We start from the raw sequence: 24,879 nt of genomic DNA on the forward strand, positions 1-24,879 counted from the left end.
TTTTTTTTTTTTTTTTTTTTTTTTTTTTTTTTTTTTTTTCCTTTTTTTTGTGTAAAACTTTCCCCGGTGTAGGGAACATGTTTTGCTCATCTTTGTACAGCCCTGCAGTGCCTGGAATGATGTCTGGCACATAGATGTTGAATTAATATATTAGGAATCAAGGGCAGAATTGTCTAGTCTACTACTGTTGACTCATTTCTACTGTTAGAATGTGTGCTGTTTAATCCTATAGATGATTCAAATAATCAAAGCTATTATCTCCAATTATCAGATTTCTTCTTCAGTGACTACTCCTTATAACTGAAGGTAGTTTTACTCTTTTCTTTGTGCTTCTTTTTGTCTCGTCTATCCCTTACTCTTGTTTTTGTGTTTTCTTTTAAAATTTTAGTGTGAAAAAATGACTTTATGGCCATTAGCCAGTAACTAAATAAAACGTGTATTTCCTTCTAGATAATGATACAACCAGTTATGGCATAAGAGGCAGGCTACTGAAGCCTTTGGTTGTTTTTGATGCTTTATTCAGAGCCAGAGATGTTTTTGGAAGTGGAGGTGGATTGGGTAGAGTTCTAGATTTAATGCAATGTTTTTATGTTAGAAAATTCTGAAAATTTGTAAATGAAAACTCTAAATAAAGAGTCTTATCTGTTGCCATGCATTTGGCAACTTGCCAAAAATCCTGTCTGGGATCTGACATCTCATTAAGTAGTACTAGGTAAGGAGGTGGCCTTGGATTTAGAATAAGTTAACTGGGGGCTATGTCCACATTTCACCACTTATGTGCAAACAGCCATATTTCTGTTTGTAAGGAATTTTCCTTTTTCTAATTGATCATGCCCTGAGATAGAATTATTGGCTTCCTTTGGTGATGTAACAAACCTCTGAGAGGTCAGTCATGGCTTTTAGGCTTTTTTGATTAATTTTCAAACAGTATGACAAGGTCACTGGGTTTGCCAATTATCTGAGTGTCTAGTGGGACACTGAATTTCCCTTTCACATAGTGAAAGCAAGAATACTGTTGAAAGGGGCACCAATTTGAATATGTATTACAGGCAGTTTGAGATAACTGTGAGCCAACTGTAGAGCCATTTTTCCCCATTCTTTCGTTAAACATCTATTTCATACTGTAAGGTTGACCCATACCATCTTCTGATAAATACTTGGTTAGACTCCTTAAATACATCCTACGGCCAAATAAATAAATTGTCCTAGGGCCAATATAGTTCCAGTTCTCTATCTAATGCCTTTCATATCATCATGTATTGAATAAGAACTGGCACTCATAGCAAAATTCCTGAGATGCTTGATCATTTTATATGTATTATATTTCTAAAAGAAAGAATATATTTTAGTAGGATTTTAGGAAATGCTTTTTGTTTGAGCCTTAGTTAACCAGATAAGAGTTACTAACTAGAACAGAAATTGCTCATAAATTTATCTTCAGCAGAGCATAATGTCTGACCTAAATAAAGTGGACACTCAATAAATATTTGTAGAATGAATGAATATACAGACATGGCCACTTGACTGAGGTTTTACTTCATGCTTCTTTTCAACATATAGCCTATGTGTAAAATTATTTATTGCTTCAGGATCAAATGCAATTATCAGGAAGTCTTCATTGGAAATAGCATTATTGACTTTTAGAGTGAGAAGGGTTTTACAAGATCATCTCAGCCCAATGCTTATTTAAAGTAAGGAGAATAAGAGTCATAGGCATTAAGTTACTCCACTTACTTTTTCAAAATTAACAATTGAAGATTTCTTACCTATCTCTCAAAAGCTAAAAACATTCATCATTTTTGGAAACATCATTATTTTGGGAATATGTCAATTGACCAAAGGAAGAGGTAGAAGAAAGTACATGCCATCCCACTACCCAGACTGTATTCCAGAAAAGGAGGGTTTCACTGACTATAGAACACAGAATCTAGCTGCATGACTCTTGGGTATTTTTCATGGTGTATTAAAAATATGTGAGCAACCGTTAGCCTTAAGTGCTATTTTGTTCAAATAATCTTTAATTCCTGAAAGACAGTTAAGATCAAGTTTGTTGCTGCTTTTTTGTATACTGGGTTATACACATGAATCAAAGTCTGACACTTAAATGTCCAACTGATAAGCCATAAGATAAAATCATTAGGGACTTTTTGCAAGCAATCAAAATTTAAAATCAAAGTATATGTGTGAAAATAAATAATATATGAAAAGGTTCCCACTTTATAGTGGGCACTTATTTTGATATAAAAACAATTCATTTGTTTCCAGCTATATTAAGCTATTTTGAGCTACTCTATAAAGTAATTGATGAAGGAAACTAGGTAAGATGAATAATGTTAGTGTCCAAAATGGTATATTACTTTAAGTAAAAATTGAAACTCTTTCTATCAATAATTGATCACAAATTCAACAAATACTCAAAAAGTATCTTTAGTTTTAAGTTTCTTTTCATAGTTTTTTCCTGCAGATGATTGAACCAAATTGCCCATTGGATTTAGAGAGACAAAATGTAATTTGTTTTATTGCAGCATGAAACAAACAATATAATAAATCTAACTTGGTAGTTTTGCTATATTTCTATTGCCTTAAATAGCTCAGTGAGTGATATTTACATAAATTCTTTCATTTTTTTCTGTGGTGTAATTTAGGGTGGAAAAGCCAATATAACTTTAAAACACATTTTCAAATACTTGTTTTGAAATTCATGTTTTGAGATGTTTGAATGAATATGTGGTTAACTGTTGTTTTTAACTAGCAATACATTTATAAGAACTAATTAGTTCATAGCATAAAAATAATTTGGAAAACATGTACGGAAGATAAAGTGCTTCTTGAAGCACTTTTTCATTAACATATTTTGAGAGAAAATTGTGAGCTATTTCCATTAAGTTTTTGAAAATTGATACAAATTGAAGTGTCAATGAAGTAATTATTGACAGCATGTCACCACAATATGAAGTGTGCCCATCCTTCTAGAAATTTACTAACACATCCCCTTATCCTCATTGTACTAATTTCACTATCTTCTGAGAAAGGGCTACCTTTTGTCAAAGGCATTTTTTGACGGGAGATAAAGATGGCAGAGAAGGAGGACATCAAGCTCACTTCCCCCCACAAACACATCAAAAATATATCTATATGTGGAGCAACTTTAGCTGTAAACAACTGAAACTGGCAGAAAAGCTCTTCCACTAACAAGATCGTAAGAAAGATCCACACAGAGATGGGTAGAAAGGGAAGAGAAGAAATCAGGTCAGAACCCCCATCCCTAGCAGGGGACACAGAAAAGGAGGAGGATATCATGGGGTTGGACATTCTCCCTCGACAGTGAGGGGTTTGAACCACATATTGGGCACCCCATACCTGGGGTCTTGCACTAAGATAAGTCCCCTTAGCTGGTTTGTAAACCAGTTGGACTTAAAACGAGGCTGTAAGAACTTGACACTTTACTTTTGAAGAATGTGCACACACACTTGCTTTTGGGAAAAGGTGAGGGAAGCAGATTGAAAACTCCCTGGGGTTCTGACCAGTTTCCTGTAGCCGCCCCAGAGCACACCCCAGCCCACACTGGCAGCCTGCTCCAGCCCCTCTTGCTCTGCTGCAACTCTCCACTAGGGTGAAGGCAGATGATGGTGCTGGCTGGGACCTAGACCTGCACCTGAACAGGGTGTACCGAGTGCAGAGGAGGCAGTTTGGGATTGGCCTGGGGCTCTAACTGGCAGGCCAGGGCTGTCACAGTGTGTGCCTGAGCCTGCTTCAGGTGTCTGCTCTGATCCCGCTTGATCTTTACTACTGAGATTTTTCCTTTCTTATAAATTCTCACTTCTTGTAGCCTTTTCTTTTCCATTTTAACACTTCTTGTAGAGTCGGTTTAGTATTATAACAAACTCACAGGTCACATCATATTCAACAGTGAAAAGCTGAAAGCTTTACCTCTAAAATCAGGAACAGGACAAGGATGCCCAGCCTTGTCACTTCTATTTATATAGTATTGGAAGTCCTACCCACAGAAATAAGATGAGAAAAAGTAATAAAAGGCATCCACATTGGAAGGGAAGAAGTAAAACTGTCACTACTTGCAGATGACATATTACTATATATAGAAAACCCTAAAATTTCCACTAGAAAACCATTAGAACTAATAAAACAATTTAATAAACTTGCAGGATACAAGATTTATATACAGAAATCTGTTGCTATTCTATGCACTAATAATGAACTATGGGAAAGAGAAAGCAAGAAAACAATCCCATTTAAAATTGCATCAAGGAGGTTAAAGACCTATACTTTGAAAAATATAAGACATTGATGAAGGGAATTTGAAGCTGACCCAAAGACTTGAAAGGTACCCCATGTTTATGAACTGTAAGAATTAACATTTAAAAAATGTCCGTACTACCCAAAGCAATAGGGATTTAATGCAATCCCTAACAAAATACAAGGACATTTTTCACAGAACTAGAATAAATAATCCAAAAATTTATATGGAACAACAAAAGACCCTGAATAGCCAAAGCAAGATTGAGAAAAAAAGAATAAAGCTGGAGGTATCACACTCTCTGACAACAGACTATACTACAAAGCTACAGTCATCAAAACAGTATGGTACTGGCACCAAAAACACACATATATCAGTGGAACAGAATAGAGAGCCTAGAAATAAACCCATGAACCTATGGTCAATTAATCTACAATAAAGAGGCAAGAATATACAATGGAGAAAAGACAGTCTCTTCATAAGTGGTTCTGGGAAAACTGGACAGTTACACGTAAAACAATGAAATTAGAACATTTTGTCAGACCATATACAAAAAAAAAAAAAACACTCAAAATGGATGAAAGACCTAAATGTAAGACTGGAAACCATAAAACCCCTAGAAGAAAACATATGCAGAACACATTATTTGACATAAGTCATAGCAATATATTTTGGATCATTCTCTTCAAGCAAAGGAAACAAAAGCAAAAGTAAACAAATGGGACCTAATTAAACTTAAAAGCTTCTGCACAACAAAGGAAACCATTGACAAAATAGAAAGACAACTTAGTTAATGAGAAAAATTACTTACAAATGATATGACTGATAAGGGATTAATATCCAAAATATATAAACAGTCCACACATGATAAAAAAAACAAACAACCTGATTAAAAAATGGGCAGAAGACCTGAACAGATATTTTTCCAAAAAAGACAGAGATGGTCAAAAGGCACAAGAAAAGATGGTCAACATCACTATTTGTTAGAGAAATGCAAATCAAAACCACAATAAGGTAGCACTTCACACTTGTCAGAATGGTTATCATCATCAAAAGCCCACAAATAACAAATGCTGGCAAGAATATGGAGAAAAGGGAACCCCAGTACACTTTTGGTGGGAATGTAAACTGGTGCAGCCACTATGCAAAATAGTATGGGAGTTTTTTTAAAAATTAAACAATAGAACTACTGTATGATTTAGGAATTCCACTCCTGGATATATATCTGAAGAAAATAAAAACACTAATTCAGAAAGATACATGCACCCCAATGTTCACAGCAACATTATTTACAATAGCTAAAACATGGAAGTAAAGTATCCATTGACAGATGAATGGATAAAGAAGATGTGATATATATATATATATATATATATACACACACACACGTATATATATAGCATGAAATATTACTCAGCCATAAAGAAATAAAATTTTGCCATTTGTAACAACATGGATGGACCTGGAGAGTATTATGCTTAGTGAAATAAGTCAGGCAGAGAAAGACAAATACTGTTTGTTATCACTTATACGTGGAATTTAAAAAATAATTAAGTAATTAACATAAGAAAACAGAAAGTCTCACAGATATAGAGCACTAACTAGTGGTTACCAGCAGGAAGAGGGAAGGGGGGAGGGACAAGACAGGAGTAGGGGATTAAGAGGTACAATATACTATGTATAGAATAAATAAGATTCAATGACATGTTGTACAGTACAGGGAATATAGCCAATATTTTATAACAACTCTAAATGGAATATAATCTATGAAAATATTGATTCACTATGCTGTACAACTGAAAATCATCTATACTTTAATAGAAAAAATCAGAGACATTTTTCTGATCAAGATTACTTAGCATTTTACTTTTTTAAAAATGCTTTGTTTGAGTCTCTGAAATTGTTTTCTATTGTTATTTCGTTTTATTAAGGAGGATATTGAAACAGAGTTATTGAAGTAAATGACAAAGTTTGGATTAGCTCTTGTTTTTAGATGAGTCAAGAAACATTAAAAGTGATTTTACTTAGAGCTACAGGAATTAAAATATAGACAGTTAAAAAATGTTCAGAATAAGGAACAGTTTTTCTTGGGGAGAAATTTTATAGGACAATTAAGGACACAATATATTCTTACAGTAGAGTAGACTTTGTTACAGTTTATGATATTTATATTTGAGCCGCATTTTAAAGAGACAAAAGCCTATTAATAGTCTCATTATTACTATGCAGTCATGATAAAAAAAAAATTTTAGAATTCTGAAGAAATTAAAATAGAAATGGTAATGGTAAACACTCAAGTTTTCTAAGCTCTGGGGATCTAATGTACAGCATGGCGACTATAGTTAACAGTACTGTATTGTACACTTAGAACTTGCTAAGAGAGTAGACCTTAAATGTTCCCACCCCTAAGAAGAAATGGTAATTATGTGATGTGATGGAGGTGTTAGCTAGCCCTACTGTGGTAATCATTTCACTATATATTTGTGTATCAAATTATAATGTTGTATTCCTTAAACTTACACCATGTTATATATTAATCATATCTCAATAAAGCTGGAAAAAATAAAAAAAATAATTTCTTTGAAATCATAACAAAAGTAAGATGCTTGGTTCCCTTAGTGAGAGCTTATTTAAGGCTTATTTATTCAACAAGTTTATCCATAGCACCTGGGTGTGCTGATTTTCTTCTTAGAAACCTGCTAAGCCTCTGAAATGGGTCAATATGCTTTAGGCACTCAATTGCCTTCTCCAGCTGTGGTCTTTTAAGCACAAGTCTTTTAGCAACTAGAGGGTCTTTCTGAGCCTTACCCACTGACAGGAAGATGTTAGAATTGACTGTTCTGTGGGATTCATGAAGAGTTATTTACAAAGCTTCAGTTGTTCATGTCAAACAACTCAAACTCTCAACATAGGGGTAGAGTGGGAGGGAGGGAGAATGGGAGTTTGAGCTGAAGTGACCAGGTCTTACTTAAGAAAGTAGGAGAGTTTTTTCTTGGATTCCATAAATGCACACTAAAAGTTTCATATACCTCGTATAATCACAACCTTAATGATTTCTTGGACTCCCTGAGGAATAAACCTGAGTGATGTACAGGTTAAAATTAACATTTTCTAATAGAATAATAGCACAATTCATCAATCAATTTTTTTTTTCTTCTTTTATAAAAGGGTAACAGGAGGAGAGTACTCTTTCATTTTTCCTTACAGTATAGTCTGGCTTCATGAGAACTTTAAAAGAAATACTACATGCTTTTTTTTTTTAAAAATAATCTTATTTATTCTCTCCTTATTTCTTTCTTTTTTTTAAAATTTTAATTATTTATGGCTGTGTTGGGTCTTCGTTTCTGTGTGAGGGCTTTCTCTAGTTGCGGCAAGTGCGGGCTGCTCTTCATTGCGGTGCGCGGGCCTCTCACTAACGCAGTCTCTCTTGTGGCGGAGCACAGGCTCCAGATGCACAGGCTCAGTAACTGTGGCTCATGGGCCCAGTTGCTCCATGGCATGTGGGATCTTCCCAGACCAGGGCTCGAACCCGTGTCCCCTGCATTGGCAGGCAGTTTCTCAACCACTGCACCACCAGGGAAGCCCACTACATGCTTTTTTACTTTTAACATTTACAAATGTTAATTATAGTTGAAGAAGGAAACTTATGGCATCTAGTTCAGCGTCCCTGGATATTAAGGAGAAATCTCTGAAACATATCTTGGTTTTGATATGTATAGTTGAGTACGTAACTTGTTCTCATAAATAAACTTCCAAATTGGTAAGTTGTTACTATGAATCAAATCATATTGTTATGCAAATAAACTGTATGTAGCAAACCAATAAAATGCTACATTATTGTCTAGCTAACCTAACATATTGTAGATAAATATGAGCAAACATTTATAAAACCACTAGATGGCATTCATTCACTGCAATTTTGGCCAAATACAGCCTTTAAAGCTTTATCATGATATGCAGGATTAGGGGCAAGGCAAGTGTTATCCATTATTTGATGATATTTTTCTTTCATATAACACACTGACAAAGTTCAATTTTATCTTTTACTGTATGCTTCAAATCAAATCAACAGATACTTACTGAAAGCTTTATTAAATGATTCTTTCTTGTGAGGAGATTTGAAAGCCATCTTCACTGTGGTGGTAATGTATTTACTTACAACATCTAGAAGAAAATATGCTATATGCACTGTGCCACTTAATTTTCTTTTATTTCATTGCTTTATTAATTCATGTTGATATTTCTCACAGAGTTATTTCTCTAAATGTTATAAAAAGTACAGAGTCACATTTTCTAATATTTTAGATGGGATTAGTCTTCAATCTTAATGCTTATGAAAATAGGAGGTCAAGAACTCTTGAGTCACAAAAAGTCCTTTCTATTGTATGTCTTAAAAATGTGTGAGGAAAAGTACTTCTAACTTCATTGAGAACCACAGTGACCTTTGGTGACAAAAGATTATGATTTAATCTTGGAGATAAATAAATCATGGAATGAAAACTCCCAAACTCCACACTTCAGGCTAAATTGTTGGAAGAAGATATTGATGGGCCAAAAAAAGTCAACTATTTTTGTAGAAGGTCTAGGTTAATAATAACGTAAAGTCCAGTACTTACCTGTTCTAATATGTTTTGAAGCCTCTCTATCTCACAGTCTATTACAAATTTCTTCTCTTGTCTTCTATCAAGCTCTTCTAGAAGTTGCCTATAGCTGACATCATTAAAATTTTCCACACATATAGCGCTGACATGCCAACCATTTTGTCCTGCTTTTTCCATGATAGCTTGAAGTATCGAGTATCCTAGTGGGGAAAAAAATCCAGAGGGGTTACTAAAAACATGCCCTTAAATAACATGCAGACACTGAGTCTACATCAATATTTTTATATTCCAAAATATACAATGAATTATTAGAAATTTATAAACATGAGTGGTTATTTCTGAATCATTCAATTTTACTTTCTTTACTTAGGGCAAAAACATTCCTTAAAAATATTGCTTGAATGAAGTAGCAACATCATACCTTGAGTAAGCTCTCAAAATCCCTCTACTAAAGATTATTACATTGCTTTGGATACATTTTTGATGAGATAAACCAAAAACAAAATCTAGTACCACCTGTAGTCAAGAACAATTTCATAAACTTTTTGCTAATTTTACTCACTAGACAGAATTAATTTTGAACAACTTTATTGATTTTCCCCTTGAGCAAAGTAGTAACAACATTTTTGGGTTCAACTTTGTCATAAAATAAACTTTGCAACACTATTTATTGAGGACCCATTATTGTAAATGGAGAAGGCATTATTTAACTCTTCCTGTCTTGGTAGGGGAATGATGTGGATTGGGGGTGAATTGAATGAAAACTAGGTGATGCAATGGGCACTCAAACTCATAATCTAGTAGAGGAAACAGACATTCAAATAAACAAATGAAACTTAGTTTAAAACTGTGTAATGATAGCTGTACTCAAGGGAAAGTGTTGGCCCAAGGGAAAGTTTGGTTAAATCTGCCTTAATGGGACCTGGAAAAATGCCATGAAGAGAAACAACTTGAACTGGGTCTTGAAGGTTGAAAAGGTGCCTTTAAGATTGCTGAAAAAGGAGCATTTATTAGCGGGAGACAGACTTCCAGAGGGAATGGAATGGTCTTTACCCTGTTCTTCATTCAGATCTCTCTGCATGTGGAAGGGAAGTCATGGGTCTTAATATCTGGGTTAAAGATGAAGGGGCAAACTCATGAACCCAGCACTTAGAATATTTCTTCATGACAACATTGTCTTGAAATCTTGCTTTTTTTGAGCTCTCAGTTTTGAGTTGGAATGTGAAAAAAAGGAAAAAAGATTCCTTGAATCTATGTATAACATTTAAACAAAGGTTGTTTAGGATCAGAGCCTGTTATTTTTTCCCCTTGTGGCTTAGCATAAAAAATATGCTAGTCCTCTTTAAGAAGGTCTAACACTTATTTGAGCTCATTCTATGGCAGCAGCTGCCTATAGTTTCTCCCTCCCTTGGTCCCTGGACTTAGAGTGGAGAGCTGGGTGGATTAAATGTGAAGACTTAAAATGAATGCAAAGCATTTGCTAGATAAGAGCACCCTTTACTCAGTTTTCTGTTTGGTATGTGAGTCTCTCAGATTCAAGGATTTTTATTTTTAGGTATGTTTTCTACAAGTCAGAGTTTCAAACATTGCGGATGTTCATTTAATATCAACAGATGGAACTGATGATGAGGTCATATTTGAAATATAAATTACCTGATATCCTGCCAAATGAAATACTGTGGCAGTCAGGATTAATTTTTATCAAAATGAAAACAATTCCCTAAAGAGGAAGAAAGAGGGCATGTTAATTACTATATAATTATTCTAGTATATCTATTGCTTTGTTTAGTCTTTCCTTTTGTAATGTATACATGTAATTATCTCTGCAAATCTTACCTAGATTCCCCCTATCCCTGCCCCAAATCCAGTACTCTAATCAGGACTCTGAGGGGTCCTCCTGGGTTTAAAAGTACCTCAGTGTCCCCCATTTCTTGTTTTTAGAGAAAGGCTTTAGTCTTCTAGGCCTTCCTTGAGTTCCAAAGAGCATCAGTTACTAATTAGGGAAGTGAGGGAACACAGAAACAAAGGTGAAGCAAACTCAAATGATCTTGGAGAAAACACAAAGCCCAAAAGGTCTTAACAGAAAAAAACATCAGGGGCCAACTGGGAAATGAAATTCTTGACCATCATATAATGCTCTAAGTAAATAATAAAATGTCTCAACTATTGTTTTTGCTTTCTCCTAGAAAGAAGTTAAAGGATCACAGAACCATGATTTACTAATTTGCTTTGTAGGAACAATCAATCAAAATCACCAATGACACATCAAGTCATAAGATGGTGGCAGGAAGTCTGCAATTGAGATCTATGGGAAGCTGAAATTACAAGGGCCCCTCCCCTTTTACCCTTTTTGCTTTTAAAACCTTTGCACCCTGACCAACCAGCAAGATGGATCTGAGACAAACCTACATCTCCCATCTTCTCTGGAGAACAGCACCCTCTAGATCAGTAAACCTTTCTCTGATCCAAACTCTGATGTTTTTGTTTGTTTGGCCTCACTATGCATCTAGCACACAAACTTGGGGTAGACAACATTAATGTACACTGTACATGTTCATGCCTCATTTATCATGTTACTGGGATTTGCTCTCTGATAGTGAATCAATGTTCTTTCATTCATTTTTGACACCTATGAACATGCTCTTTTTAAAAATACCAATTGACATCTTATTTTCCCTTTTCTCCTTTTATTTACTGTAGTACCAAAATAATTAAAAAATTTTTTTGTTTGATTTTCTTGCACATTGTAAAAATAATAACTATGTCCATACACATCATCCCTGTGACCAGTTCACAGCTTGGCACAGTTCTTTAGATACTGCCTTTGTTTGTTATCATCACGTCATGTGGATATGTCAGTTCTAGACTGTTATTTTCCTGCCTACAGGAATTTTACAGAATACAGAGCCACACATCTTCTGATGAAATTTATATACGTTCCCAGTTGCATAACAGATATTGAAAGATTCACACTAATAAAACAAAATTATAATTCAAATTCAACATTTTGTTATCTGAGTTTTCAGATTTAGAAGTGACACTAGAATTGAAATAAAACAAAACCCTAGGACACAATATTTGTTAAATGGGAAAGATAGTTGGCTGCTTAAAAAAAACATTAATCATAGTCAGAAATAAATGGCATCTTTTTAATGCAAAGGACACACAGTTATAGTTTCAGAGCCCAGTTGAAAATTTGAGTTCTTTTACAAGCTGTGTTTGATTTTAATATCCTATCTTATTCATTGCAACTCAGATGTACCTGTCTTATTTATTTGCCAAGATAGTTGGGAATATATTATAATTCAGAGAAAAGACTGCTGTTGAATCTATGATTGTGTAATTTACCTGTTATATAAACTAGAAAATCACAAGTCAAGTCATATTAATTCTACAACTGCCTACGATTTGTATCTCCTACTTCTTAGAAAATCTGTAGTGCAATATTGTTGGTCAGAAAATGAATGCTACAGTTTTAGGTGAATATCACAAGAGTAATGAGGAGTTCACTACTGTAAAGAATTTTTAAGTCTTGCTTTTATTTAAAAGCTGTCTAACATTTTAATCTAATATAATTTATTGAAAACTAAGACATTAGAGATTCTTTAAGATATGCCAGGATAAACAAAGTTATGATTCTTGTCTTGACAAGGATCTAGCAAAACTGATATTTAAGTAACTATTATGCAAATTACACTGTATTGTGTAAGTAACTTCAAAAGACCCAAAATAATTTTATTAGAATAGTAGTGAAAATGTATGATGGAGAAGATCACATTGTTGGATTAAAATAAATGATTAAAGGCTTTTTCATGGTTATTAAAGAACACTATCAGTTACACATACAAATATTTTAAAAATGTTATATTATGTAATGATATTACTAATTATGCTAAATAGAATCATAGTGATTCAAGCAGTCTTGAGCTACTGTATCCTTACACATCAACACTTTTTATAGCACCCATGAATAATGACCTATTTTGGGTGAGTAGTACCATCCAGATATTCAGCTGCTAGCAACACAAACTGGGCTTATTTATCTGATGTTCTCTTTTGAAAGAGTTATTTGATTCAACTATCTGCACATGGAGGGGCAGGAGGAGAGTCAGGAAATATCTATGTCAGAGTGGATATAATTTCAAAAAGGAGAGTTATCTGTATGCTATTAAAAACGCTTCTCTTTGATAAGGATAGAAAAGTGCTTTTTAATTAGAAGGTCATTGGTGCACACAACAGGAGTAGCATCAATGGAATGCTGAATATAGGAGTCATATTTCAGAGAAGTAAGAAATTGAGGAGAAAATGAGAAGTGAAAATGTAGAAATTAGGGAGGAATATCATCAGAATAATTAATTTAATGAGATGAAGGATATGTCTTTATAAGTATGAGATAGAGAAACACTGAGGCCATGGGAGCTCATTTGGGAAGGAGAGGACTGGGTCTGTCCCATGTGGCATCGTTGAGCTTAAAAAGAAGTGACAAAGGGATATAGCAGCTGTTTGTACTTACTCAAATTAAAGCCTCTTTCATTAATTTTATAGATTGCTATGCAGGTACCCACTACTACCCAATTTCTCTGATCTGGCGTAATTACTGGCATCCAAAGCTAGTATATTCCAAGAGAAAGGTGTGTATGTCTGAAAGTCTACTTTATACTGTATTTTAATCTCAGTCATAGAGAAGAATATGATTCTGTAATCCTCACGGCATTTAACACCATCATAATGGCACTACAGAGCCGATTTAGTAACCATTTGGTTTGGACTCTTTCCAAAGCAGCTTAGGTACTGAAATAACATGTTCAAAGGCTACAGTCTGAACTCTAAGATCTCAGAACACAGAAGGAGTAACCAACATTGTAGCTTGGTTAAAATTATTTGCAGCTGTGACTATAGCATTTATTTATGCCATAGTTCAAGAAGGGCATAGTGAAAATAAGCAAAGATCTGCCAGCTTACACAGTTTGAAGCCATACATATAAACCTGAGGTAAGATGGAATGTCTTGAGTTTTCCCTTTTCTACAAAAAATCAAGAGTAAAAATAGAAAATCCTTCTTCAAAGATGGCTATTTTGGGTCTTAGATTTTCCCTAAGTCCTCTTGTATTTTATGACAATAACATTTATTGTCTCTTGACCACTACATTGTAGTGTCCATATTTAATTCAGAGATATCATACAGGGGAATTTGATACTTTAAAACTTTAAAGTTTTCTGTCAGTTGCAACTGAACCTAATCCTTATTTATACAGGCATATAGTAAATATTTTCAACTATTTACCACAGGTTCAAGGCACTAAACTCCTCCTCCCAGGTATGCATTATTTTCTTATTTCTCTTGGGCTTTTCTAGAACTAGACCACTGGAGAATTTTATTTCCCTTGTTTACATGGCAACTAGACTAATCTTTGGCTAGTTTGTTTCTATCTGGAAAGTCTATGGTACTTCCTTGAATGAAGCTTTCAATGTTTTCCTATTCTTTTATGTTACATACCAAAATCTGGTCATACTTGTCTCCTCCCTCTCTTTCTAGTCTCATTTTGTACCATTACTCTTCTTGCTTTCTAACCTCTAGCAGCATTGTCCTTCTCAGATGTTTTAAAAGGTAGCATGCATCTCCACCTCATTGCCTTTACACATGCTAGTGTTCCCTTTAAAAGACTATTTCCTTCCATTTTTGCCTTCTATTCATTTTTCAGACCTCACCTTAGACATCACTTACCTTCTAACTAGATCACTTCCCCCTCATATAATCTCTTGTAGCTTTCTGTACATTTCTTTCAGAGATTTTTTTTACCAGTTTCTAACCATATATTTTGAATGATGATCTGATTAGTGTCTTCCCTCTCCTCCCCCCACTCCCATACTGTAGGCTCCATGAAAGTAGTGAGTACTTCTGTGCTCAGTATTTAGTCTAGTGGTTCTCAGTAGATGCTCAGCAAAGTTGCCTGAACACAGAAACAAATTACTGGGAATTTCATAGAGAGGAATCAGGGTGTCAAGAGGATCAGAAGAAGCATGGCAGGTCACATTCAGGAACTTCAAATGCTTCAGATTATGTTGTGTGTTTGGAAGAACAAGGAGGGTGTGGAAAATTGGTGTGGACTGTGGGAAGAGCTTAAAAGGCTGGAGAGGTAACAAGTAAGGGACACCTCATAAGGGCCTTCTCTACCATATTATAAAATTTGGCCTTTACTCCTCAGGGACTTTAAGAAGAGACTGACAGAACTGCATGTGTTTTAGAGGGATTGTTTAGCTAAGGTGTGAAGGATACAATGGATGAAGGTAACAGAAAAAACAGGAAAACCAGTTGGGAGGCCATATTGAAGTAATCCAGGTGAGAGATAATAAGGAAGGAGAGTAATTTCTAGATTAAAGTGGCAGAATAAATAAACTTGGTTATTGTTGAAACATAAGGAATAAGGAGAAGGAAGATTTGAGCATAATGACAATCTGTTCTTCTGGTGTTCATTTTACTTGTTTTCAGAAGAAACTCTTAGGTCTTTTTGATCTCCTGAAGAAGTGAATATTTTTCTATTTGGATTTCAGATGTCAAGTAACTTCTAATGATACGGTCTTTGCAGTCATCTCCCTCATCACCTAAAGCAGTATGCTAAATTCTGAGACAGGTTTAAGAAACCCACTTTTCTCTCTTGCTATAAACATCAATTTTTCTAGAGACCATCTCTGTAGATTTTGAATATTCCCTAAGAATAATTGGAAATTTTTTCAAGCTTGTCTCTAGCATTTTTTATCTCCTCAGCACTATGGATATTTATCAATATCTTTTTATAACTTAAGGGAATCTCTTTTTATGCAAGAAATGCATTCTTGAAAAATTTGTGTAATTTTAAAGCCAAATGACTGAAGAACAATTTCCTAAAGAAATAAATATCTAGCATAATTTATATAGTTACTATTTTGCTCATCGAGATTTTTATCTACTTTTTATAGTACACTACATAAAATTCACAATTCTGATTTTACCTATATTTAATATCACAATATATAAAGTTCACAATTCAAACTTGCATAAAATACAACCATTATATCTTCATAAGGAGATTAAAATATAGATTTATGAATTAACAATCGCTCAAATAATGTTTGTCTCATATTAAACACTTAAAGTACTTAAGACCTAATTTCCATGTTAAAGTTGTATATCAGCACTTTGGGAAAGCAAAGTGTTAAATTGAGAGGAGGAATAGTGCCCCTCAGAGAGAACTTCACTGCAGAGAGAATGACCTGTAGTATGATTTGGTCCTTAGAGGACAGGGAGGGTTTAATGGGTGGAGATGGTGAAGAGGAAGGAGTTACTGCAGCATAAGGCAAAGACAGAGAGGTGGAAGCTTAAAGAATACTTAATAGGGGCTTCCCTGGTGGCACAGTGGTTGAGAGTTCGCCTGCCGATGCAGGGGACACGGGTTCGTGCCCCAGTCTGAGAAGATCCCACATGCCGCGGAGCGGCTAGGCCCATGAGCCATGGCTGCTGAGCCTGTGCTTCCGGAGCCTGTGCTCCGCAATGAGAGGCCACAACAGTGAGAGGCCCACGTACCACAAAAAACAAAACACACAAACAAAAAAAAGAATACTTAATAAATTATTAATAGTTAATAGACTAGTTTTCTGGAGTAGTAGATTCATAAACTATATTATGCTTTATTATCATTTTACAATACAGTTGTATCAACTAAGAGCCCTGTGAGGTAGGTATTATTATCCCCGCCATATAAGTGAAGATATAGAGATAAAGATAGATTATGTGATTTATGTCAAATCATTACCCTAATAAGTGGCAGAGCCACAGTTTGAACTCAGGCCTTCCATTTTCAATTCTAGGGACTTTTCCACCACACTTCAGTGAACAGGGAAAGCAGGAGATAAAACTAGAAAGGAAGGTTGAGGCTGTGTTGTAAAGGCCTTTAAATAACAGTCATCATCAACTCTTCTCGTTCGTAAACACATCTCATATTTTAGCATATTCTGTCAGTGCTATCTTTAAAATATATCAAGAATCTGACCATTTCTCCCTATAGCTACTGCCAACATCTAGGTCCAAGCCACATTGCCTCTTGTTTGGGTTATTACAATTATCTCCTTACAAGTCTCCTTGCTCGGGCTTTGCCTCCTTCAGACTAGTCACAGCAAGCAAGTCAGATCATATCACTCACAGCCCAAAGCTTCTTACTGATTCTTTACAGTAGCCTGCATAGCCCCACATCTCTGACCTCATTTACTCTCGTTCTCAGAAGTCAGTAGCAAACTTGCCTTTTTGCAGTTACAATAACTGGACAGGTGATACTCTAACTCAGGCTTTTGCCCTCATGTGCTCTCTCCAATGTGGGTCTGCAAGGATTATCCTTTCATTTCCTCTAGGTCTTTACCCAAATGCTTTCTCTTCAGTGGGCCTATCCTAAGCTACTTTCTCCAAACTTTTGTCCTGAGATTTCCTATTGCCCTTTTTTGCTTTATTTTTCCCTAACATCACCATCTAACATACTATATATTTTTTTCAGTTAGCCTTGTTTATTGTCTATCTCCCCCACTAGAATATAAGCTCATGAAGGTAGATTTTGTTTTGTTCACAGTGCTAGAAGAGTGTCTGGCAACTAAAAAGCACTCAATGAAACTTCTGAATAATAAACTACTAAAAGTTAAATTTTACTCCATTGTCAACAGGGAAACTCTGGAGATTTTGGAGCAGAGAGGAGACAGATTTATAAAATTGCTTTCAGGGGCTTCCCTGGTGGCAGAGTGGTTGAGAGTCCACCTACCGATGCAGGCGACACGGGTTCGTGCCCCGGTCTGGGAAGATCCCATATGCCGCGGAGCAGCTGGGCCCGTGAGCTGTGGCCGCTGAGCCTGCGCGTCCGGAGCCTGTGCTCCGCAACGGGAGAGGTCACAGCAGTGAGAGGCCCATGTACCTCAAAAAAAAAAAAATTGCTTTCAGAATATTAGAATTTATAATATTAGAGGAAATGAAGGATACAGTAGAAAGAGAAGAGAGAAAGATAGTTCAAATAGGATGCTACTAAAATTAATATAGGTGTAATGGAATAACTCCTCTAATCTAGATAGGTTCTGAAAAAAAATACAGAGAAAGGAGAATGTCAGTTACTTGCTTTTCTCTAAATTCTATACATTTTCACTCATTCTGTATTTATCTATGTAAGAGTCAGGAGATTTTTCATTATATCAGGTGGAACCATAAGAAGTTGTCATTCCTGTTAGTCTAAAATATTCAAATTTTGGCAAATGTCTTATGGTTCAATCTAATTTCTGAATCTATAATAAATAATATTCAGTGGAATTAAAGTGATATGAAAATGACTTAGTTTATATAGTTAGACCCTAAAAGAATGTGACAAGTAAATGCAAAAACTCCCAAAGTGGGGCAGAGGGAGGTCACGAATGGTATGAGCCAAGAGCCCTGCACACCTCAGCAAGTCCTTAGGTTATCCCTGGAAATTGCTCTAAAGTTTTCATGATCAGTCTTCATAGCAACCTTCTTGAATCATTAATAAAGGCTAAAATAAGTCTCAAAAAACGTAGAATTAAACGAATTGTGAAATCCATTTTAGAAAGGACTATATTCTGAATGATAAAAACAGGCATACTTTTGGTTCGTAAAACAGATCCTCAGCTAACCCTGAAAAGTTAGTTCATTGGTTAAGGATGCAGGAGAGCCAATGCTCTACATAGAATTCTGGTTCTTAAAACAGCAATTAACTTATTCATCAATACACTATGTTGAAGTTTGAGGCCAATATATCTCCTTAATTAATCCTGAAAACATCACTAGCAACAAAACATACAGAAGTGTTTCACAACATATTAAATATCAGTTTATTAGATTTAAATTCCAAATTGTGTACTATAAATAATATTAATTTGGATCTGGCTTTTACACACAAAGCCAAAACAATTCATTTTTGTTGATTTGAAAGTGATATTTTAAAATGTTACTTTTGTCTTTTCTTTAGAAAAGGAGTAGCAATGCATAATTTTCTGTGATGATTCTGGTGAAAGAATTTGCATACAATTAGTGAGACAATTTCTGTTTCTAGTAGGGGCAAGCACAGGATGAAGTAAGTATTCACCATATGACTAACCTAATTTTTATATCCCACTGAGGCTAGCTCAGTTCCAAGAAGTAATTGTAAACTCATGGCAGGGACCATGAGCATGAATACATTTAATTACTCACTATTAAATTTCTTTAGTAGGGAAATGATACTGAGTTTATCATCTAAATAAAGAGAAACTTCTTCAACAGCATGCCAGGTGACAAATGATGGGTTCAGTGGAAGATTCAGTTATGTTCAACTGCAAAAATTTGTTTTTCTCATTTCAACCAAATGGTCCTGAGGCAGGTTATTTGAATTTCTCAATTGTCCACTTTTTTTTTTTTTTTTTTTTTTTTTTTTCTTGCGTTATGCGGGCCTCTCACTGTTGTGGCCTCTCCCATTTGCGGAGCACAGGCTCCGGACGCGCAGGCTCAGTGGCCATGGCTCACGGGCCCAGCCGCTCCGCGGCATGTGGGATCTTCCCGAAACGGGGCACGAACCCGCGTCTCCTGCATCGGCAGGCGGACTCTCAAGCACTGCGCCACCAGGGAAGCCCTCAATTGTCCACTTTTGACTTCCGTGCAATGAAGATGATAATGTAGGATTTTATTAGTTATAATAGTTTGCTCTATAGTTGTTAATAAAAATCGGCTTCATTCCTTATGGTAGAATGAATGTAGAATGCTGTTGTACATTTGAGGGAAATACTTTGTGAATTCTTGATAGGTGAGGGAATTCCTCACTACAACTCTGGGAGAATCATAATGTATGACTCAACATCCGACACCATCACAAAAATGAAAACAAAAACTTAACTCTTACTCTTGAATCCATATTTGGTTATTAGCCATTTACTCAGTCACTTTAGTCAGAAACCCAGGAGATACTCTCAGACTTGGCACTCTTCTCTAGACTTATACCAAGTCAATCCTGATATTTCTTCCTAAATATTATATTTAAGGTCTTTAATAAGCAAATCCCTACTTATTCTTTCATTTTTCATTCAATGAATATTTACTGAGGGTCTACTATATGTCAAGCCATTGCTCTAGAGGCTGCAGGTATAGAAATAATAAAAACAGTAAAAGATGCCTACCTTCATGAAGTTTACACTCCAGTGGCTGAGCCAGACAAACAAATATACAGATACATTTATAGTATAATGACAAGAGGTGGTAAATGCTTTGAAGAAAAATGAAGGAAGAACAGGACAGAAATGACTGGAGATGACAGTGGGAGGGATGTTTATCTTTCCAAACCAATCTTTCTTAGGTATGTATCACTCAAGTAATACTAAAGATTAGTAGTTTGCCGAATAAACCAGGTTCTCTCTTGCCTTAATGCATTGCAATGGCAGTTCCTTGTGCTAAGAGTCTGTATTCTTTATCCTCATTTGCAACTTCTAATCCTACTTTAAGCCTAGCTTTAACTTTAGGCCATTTTAGACTTCTCTGACCTTCTTATATTGAGTTGTTGTCTTTTTTCTCTATATTTCCCTAGCTATCTGTACAATAAGTACAATAATTATACCTCATGTCTCACTGAATTAATTAAAATTTTTATCAAGTAAGCACTATATGCTACTTTTGAAAGTACTAAGTATACAGTAAGTCACAGTTATTTATCTCAAGAGTTTGAATTACAATAATTGCAATTTCTAGTTTACCTGTCTAGTTCTCTTTAAGTATGAGATGAGTTCTTATTCATTTTTCTTTCTCTAGTTTTTTTTTTTTTTTTTCACACAAAAGAAAATATATGGTCAGTATGAGTTATATTGAATTGAATGGCAGGGTAAAAATCCTGCCTTTTTATATAACCCCTCCCTCATTTGATCAAGCATAATAATAATAAAGATAATAATAAAAATAACTAACAATCATTGACTGTCTACACAATCCATAATAGACTGTAGTAATTGCTTTATGGGCATGGTGATAGTTTTATTGTCTTCAATTTGTATAAAGAAAACTGATGATAGAGAAGTTAAATTCTTGGCCCAAACTACTTAGCTATTGATTGGTAGAGCCTCATTCTGTCTGATATTAAAGTCTGGCTTTTATTCTCCTCTATGATATGGTTTGTAATACAACAAACACTTAACACATCATCAACACAACACACAACATCATCAACCCAACACTTAATCATATAAAATAAATGTGCTTTTGCGTATTTGTCTTTCTTTTGCCTCAAAATGCCCTAATCTCAGTTTTAACACACTGTTAGAGCTAACAGCAGGTAAAGTGTGAGATCAGTTAACTTCTCTTCCATGACAGGAACTGCCTTGGGTCTTTCTTGAATATAAGCCTTGATCAGGTGATCAAAACGTTTCTGTTGTCACTCAAAAATATCTCAGATGGCAAATCAGCACAAAATTTAGAAAAAGACTGTGTTCAAGTAGGTACACCTTTGCAACTTTCTGATACCAGAAGAAAATTTTAAAGGTTTCCATGTGTTTTTATCAACTGTAGCTATTTAATGTTTTCCTATTTCTAAAAGTAATTCATCCACATCTCTGTCTATCTATGTAACTATCTATCTGTCTAACTATCTGGTGAGAGAGAGATAGAGAGAAAGAAAGAGATAGCAAGAGATATGCACAAAGTAAAACAAAAATAAAAAAATCAACCATATAGATCCTCAAGATGGCAGAGGAGTAGGAGGATGTGGAATTAATCTCTACTTACAAACACATCAAGAATACATCTACAAATGGAACAATTCTCACAAAGCACCTGCTGAACACTAGCAGAAGACCTCTGACACCTAAAAGGACAAGAAAAATCCCCATGCAACTGGGTAGGAGTAGGATGAAAGAAAGGACAAGGGAAAAGGAAGAGGAGAGGAATGGGATGAGACCTGTGTCCCTGGCAGGGAGCTGAAGGTGAGGAGAGGTTTCCACATCTGGGGAAGACCTCACCACTGGGGAGATCAGCTGGGACAGAAGGAGAGATTTGGGGGCTCAGAGGAGAACCCAGCAACCAGTCTGTGGCAGGCAGGACAGAGTGAGACCTACACAGATGGTTCGTGCCACAGCCCTGTGCGCCACAGCCTGGATTGGGTGTCCACTGGTATGCACAGGGGCTGGGTACTTGTTTGGAGAGCAGACCTGAGGAGGGGACTGCAGTTGGCTATGAGGAGACAGCCTGAGGGGATGGGAGTGAGTAGGTCCACAACCAGGAATGCTCATGGAGGAAGCCCAGATCACCAAAGTAGTGAAGTGCCATTGTTGAGTGATGGGCAAGAGGCAGGGCCACCATTGTAATTTCTCTCCCCATGCACCAACCCATGACTCCATGGGCACTAGGGAGGGCTCCTGCTGTAGTCAGCTTGTATGACTAAGGAAGAAGAGCTGAAATCTCTCCTCACAGCTGCACGAACTGCAGAGTTACACCTCTGCTGATGGTTTCTTAAATTCAGCACCTGCAGGATATCCAAAAGTACCACAAGTGCTCCTGCAGCTGAGAAGTGTCTGGATTTAGCAGCTGTGGGCTTTGTGGGCACACACACTGGGGGTTGGGCCAGGTCAGCATCTGAGCTTCCTCCATAGCTCCCAAGCAGGTCCAGGTGAATGACTATGGCAGTCCTGGGACCTGACCTCAGTGGATCTGCAACAGTGGCCTGGTGAAAACAACATCTGAGGGTTAGCAGGGCCAATTGCTGGCATACCCACAGTTAAGGTGGGACTGAGAACAAAGCCAACAACAGTGTGCTTTGTAAGCCCGTACAGTGGGTGAAAGGGGACACAACAGAGCACATACACACATGAACATGTCCAGAGGAGGAATACTCACTGGCTTCTCTCCTGGTTGGAGTGCTCCATTCTCACCTACCTCACACTGCAGATCGGAAACACAGCTAAGAAACAGATCTAGGGGCCACTACTTCAGTAACTAGGGAGCAAACCCCACCCTTGACAGGGCATTGACAACCACAGAGCAAAGGGGAGGCCCCACTAAATATCCAGGGCAGGCTCTGGTCAATACAACACCAGTTGAACCCCCCTATCAAAGGGATATTGGCACAAACCTCTGGACCAACCTCATCCACCAGGAGGCAGTCACTGGAAGCAAGAAGAACTAAGATCCTGCAGCCTGCAGAAAGGAGACCACAAACACAGTAAGTTAGACAAAATGAGATGACAGAGAAATATGCTGCAGACTTAGGAGAAAGATAAAAACCTATAAGAAAAACTAAATGAAAAGGAGAAAGGCAATGTACCAGAAAAATAATTCAGAATAATGATAGTAAAGATGATCTCAGAAAAAGAATGGAGGCATGGATCAACAAGATACAAGAAGTGTTTAACAAAGACCTAGAAGAGCTGAAGAACAAGCAGAGATGAAATCACAATAACTGAAATGAAAAATACACTAGAAGGAAGCAGTGGCAGAATAACTGAAGCAGAAGAGAGAATAAAAGAGCTGGGAGACAGAATGGTGGAAATCACTGCCATGGAACAAAATAAACACAAAAGAACACTAAATAACCAATGGATCACTGAAGAAATCAGAGAGGAAATAAAATATGTACAGACAAATGACAATGAAAACATGACGATCCAAAACCTATGGAGCACAGCAAAAGCAGTTCGAAGAGGGAAGTTTATAGCAATACAATCTTACCTCAAGAAACAAGAAAAATCTAAAATAAACAACCTATCCTTACACCTAAAGCAACTAGAGAAAGAAGAGCAAACAAAATCTCAAGTTAGTAGAAGTTAGATAAAAATCAGAGCAGAAATAAATGAAATAGAGACAAAGAAAACAATAGCAAAGATCAATAAAACTAGGAGCTAGTTCCTTGAAAAGATAAACAAAATTGATAAACCTTTAGCCAGACTCATCAAGAAAAAAAGGGAGAGAATTCAAATCAATAAAATTAGAAATGAAAAAAGAGAAGTAAAAATGGACACCACAGAAGTACAAAGAATCATAAGAAATTACTAGAGGCAACTATATGCCAATAAAATGGACAACATAGAAGAAATGGACAAATTCTTAGAAAGGTGCAACCTTCCAAGACTGAACTAGGATGAAATGAAATATATGAACAGACCAATCACAAGTAATGAAATTGAATCTGTGATTAAAGGTCTTCTAACAAGCAAAAGTCTAGGAACAGGCGGCTTCACAGGCAAATTCTATTAAACATTTAGTGAAGAATTAACACCTACCCTTCAGAAGCTCTTGCAAAAAATTGAAGAGGAAGGAACACACCCAAACTCATTTTATGAGGCCACCATCACCTTAATACCAAAACCCAACAAAGATATCACAAAAAAAGAAAATTATGGGTCAATATCACTAGACATGAAATCCTCAGCAAAAACATAGGCATAGACATGAAAATCCTCAGCAAAAAACTAGCAAACCAAATCCAGCAACACATTAAAAGGATCATACACCATGATCAAGTGGGATTTATCCTAGGGATGTAAGCACTCTTCAATATATGCAAATCAATCAATGTGATACACCACATTACCAAACTGAAGAATAAAAACCATATGATCATCTCAATAGATGCAGAAAAAGCTTTTGACAAAATTCAACACCATTTATGATAAAAACTCTGCAGAAAGTGGGCACAGAGGGAATTTACCTCAACATAATAAAGGCCATATACAATCAACCCACAGCAAACATCATTCTCAATGGTGAAAACCTGAAAGCATTTCCTCTAAGATCAGGAACAAGTCAAGAATGTCCAGTCTCACCACTTTTATTCAACATATTTTTGGAAGTCCTAACCTTGGCAATCAGAGAAAAATAAGAAATAAAATGAATCCAAATTGGAAAAATAAGTAAAACTGTGATTGTTTGCAGATGACATGATACTATACATAGAAAATCCTGAAGATCTTACCAGAAAACTATCAGAGCTCATCAATGAATTTGGTAAAAAATTAAATACACAAAATTAATACACAGAATTCTCTTGCATTCCTG

At 36.0% G+C, this 24,879-nt stretch overlaps 1 protein-coding gene across 4 annotated transcripts in view; it reads right to left on the reverse strand.

The window, feature by feature from the left end:
- The window catches only part of GRIA4 (glutamate ionotropic receptor AMPA type subunit 4), a 487,613-nt gene that overhangs the window by 156,739 nt on the left and 305,995 nt on the right, over window positions 1-24,879 (reverse strand). For all 4 annotated transcript variants that reach the window (XM_007455885.1, XM_007455887.1, XM_007455886.1 and 1 more), the window contains one exon: window positions 8,872-9,056. In XM_007455885.1, coding sequence (XP_007455947.1) covers window positions 8,872-9,056 — 185 coding nt within the window. The remainder of the gene's footprint in view (window positions 1-8,871; window positions 9,057-24,879) is intronic.

The sequence above is a fragment of the Lipotes vexillifer genome, unplaced genomic scaffold (assembly GCF_000442215.2).
Source record: "Lipotes vexillifer unplaced genomic scaffold, Lipotes_vexillifer_v1.1 scaffold1581, whole genome shotgun sequence".
Taxonomy (NCBI): domain Eukaryota; kingdom Metazoa; phylum Chordata; class Mammalia; order Artiodactyla; family Lipotidae; genus Lipotes; species Lipotes vexillifer.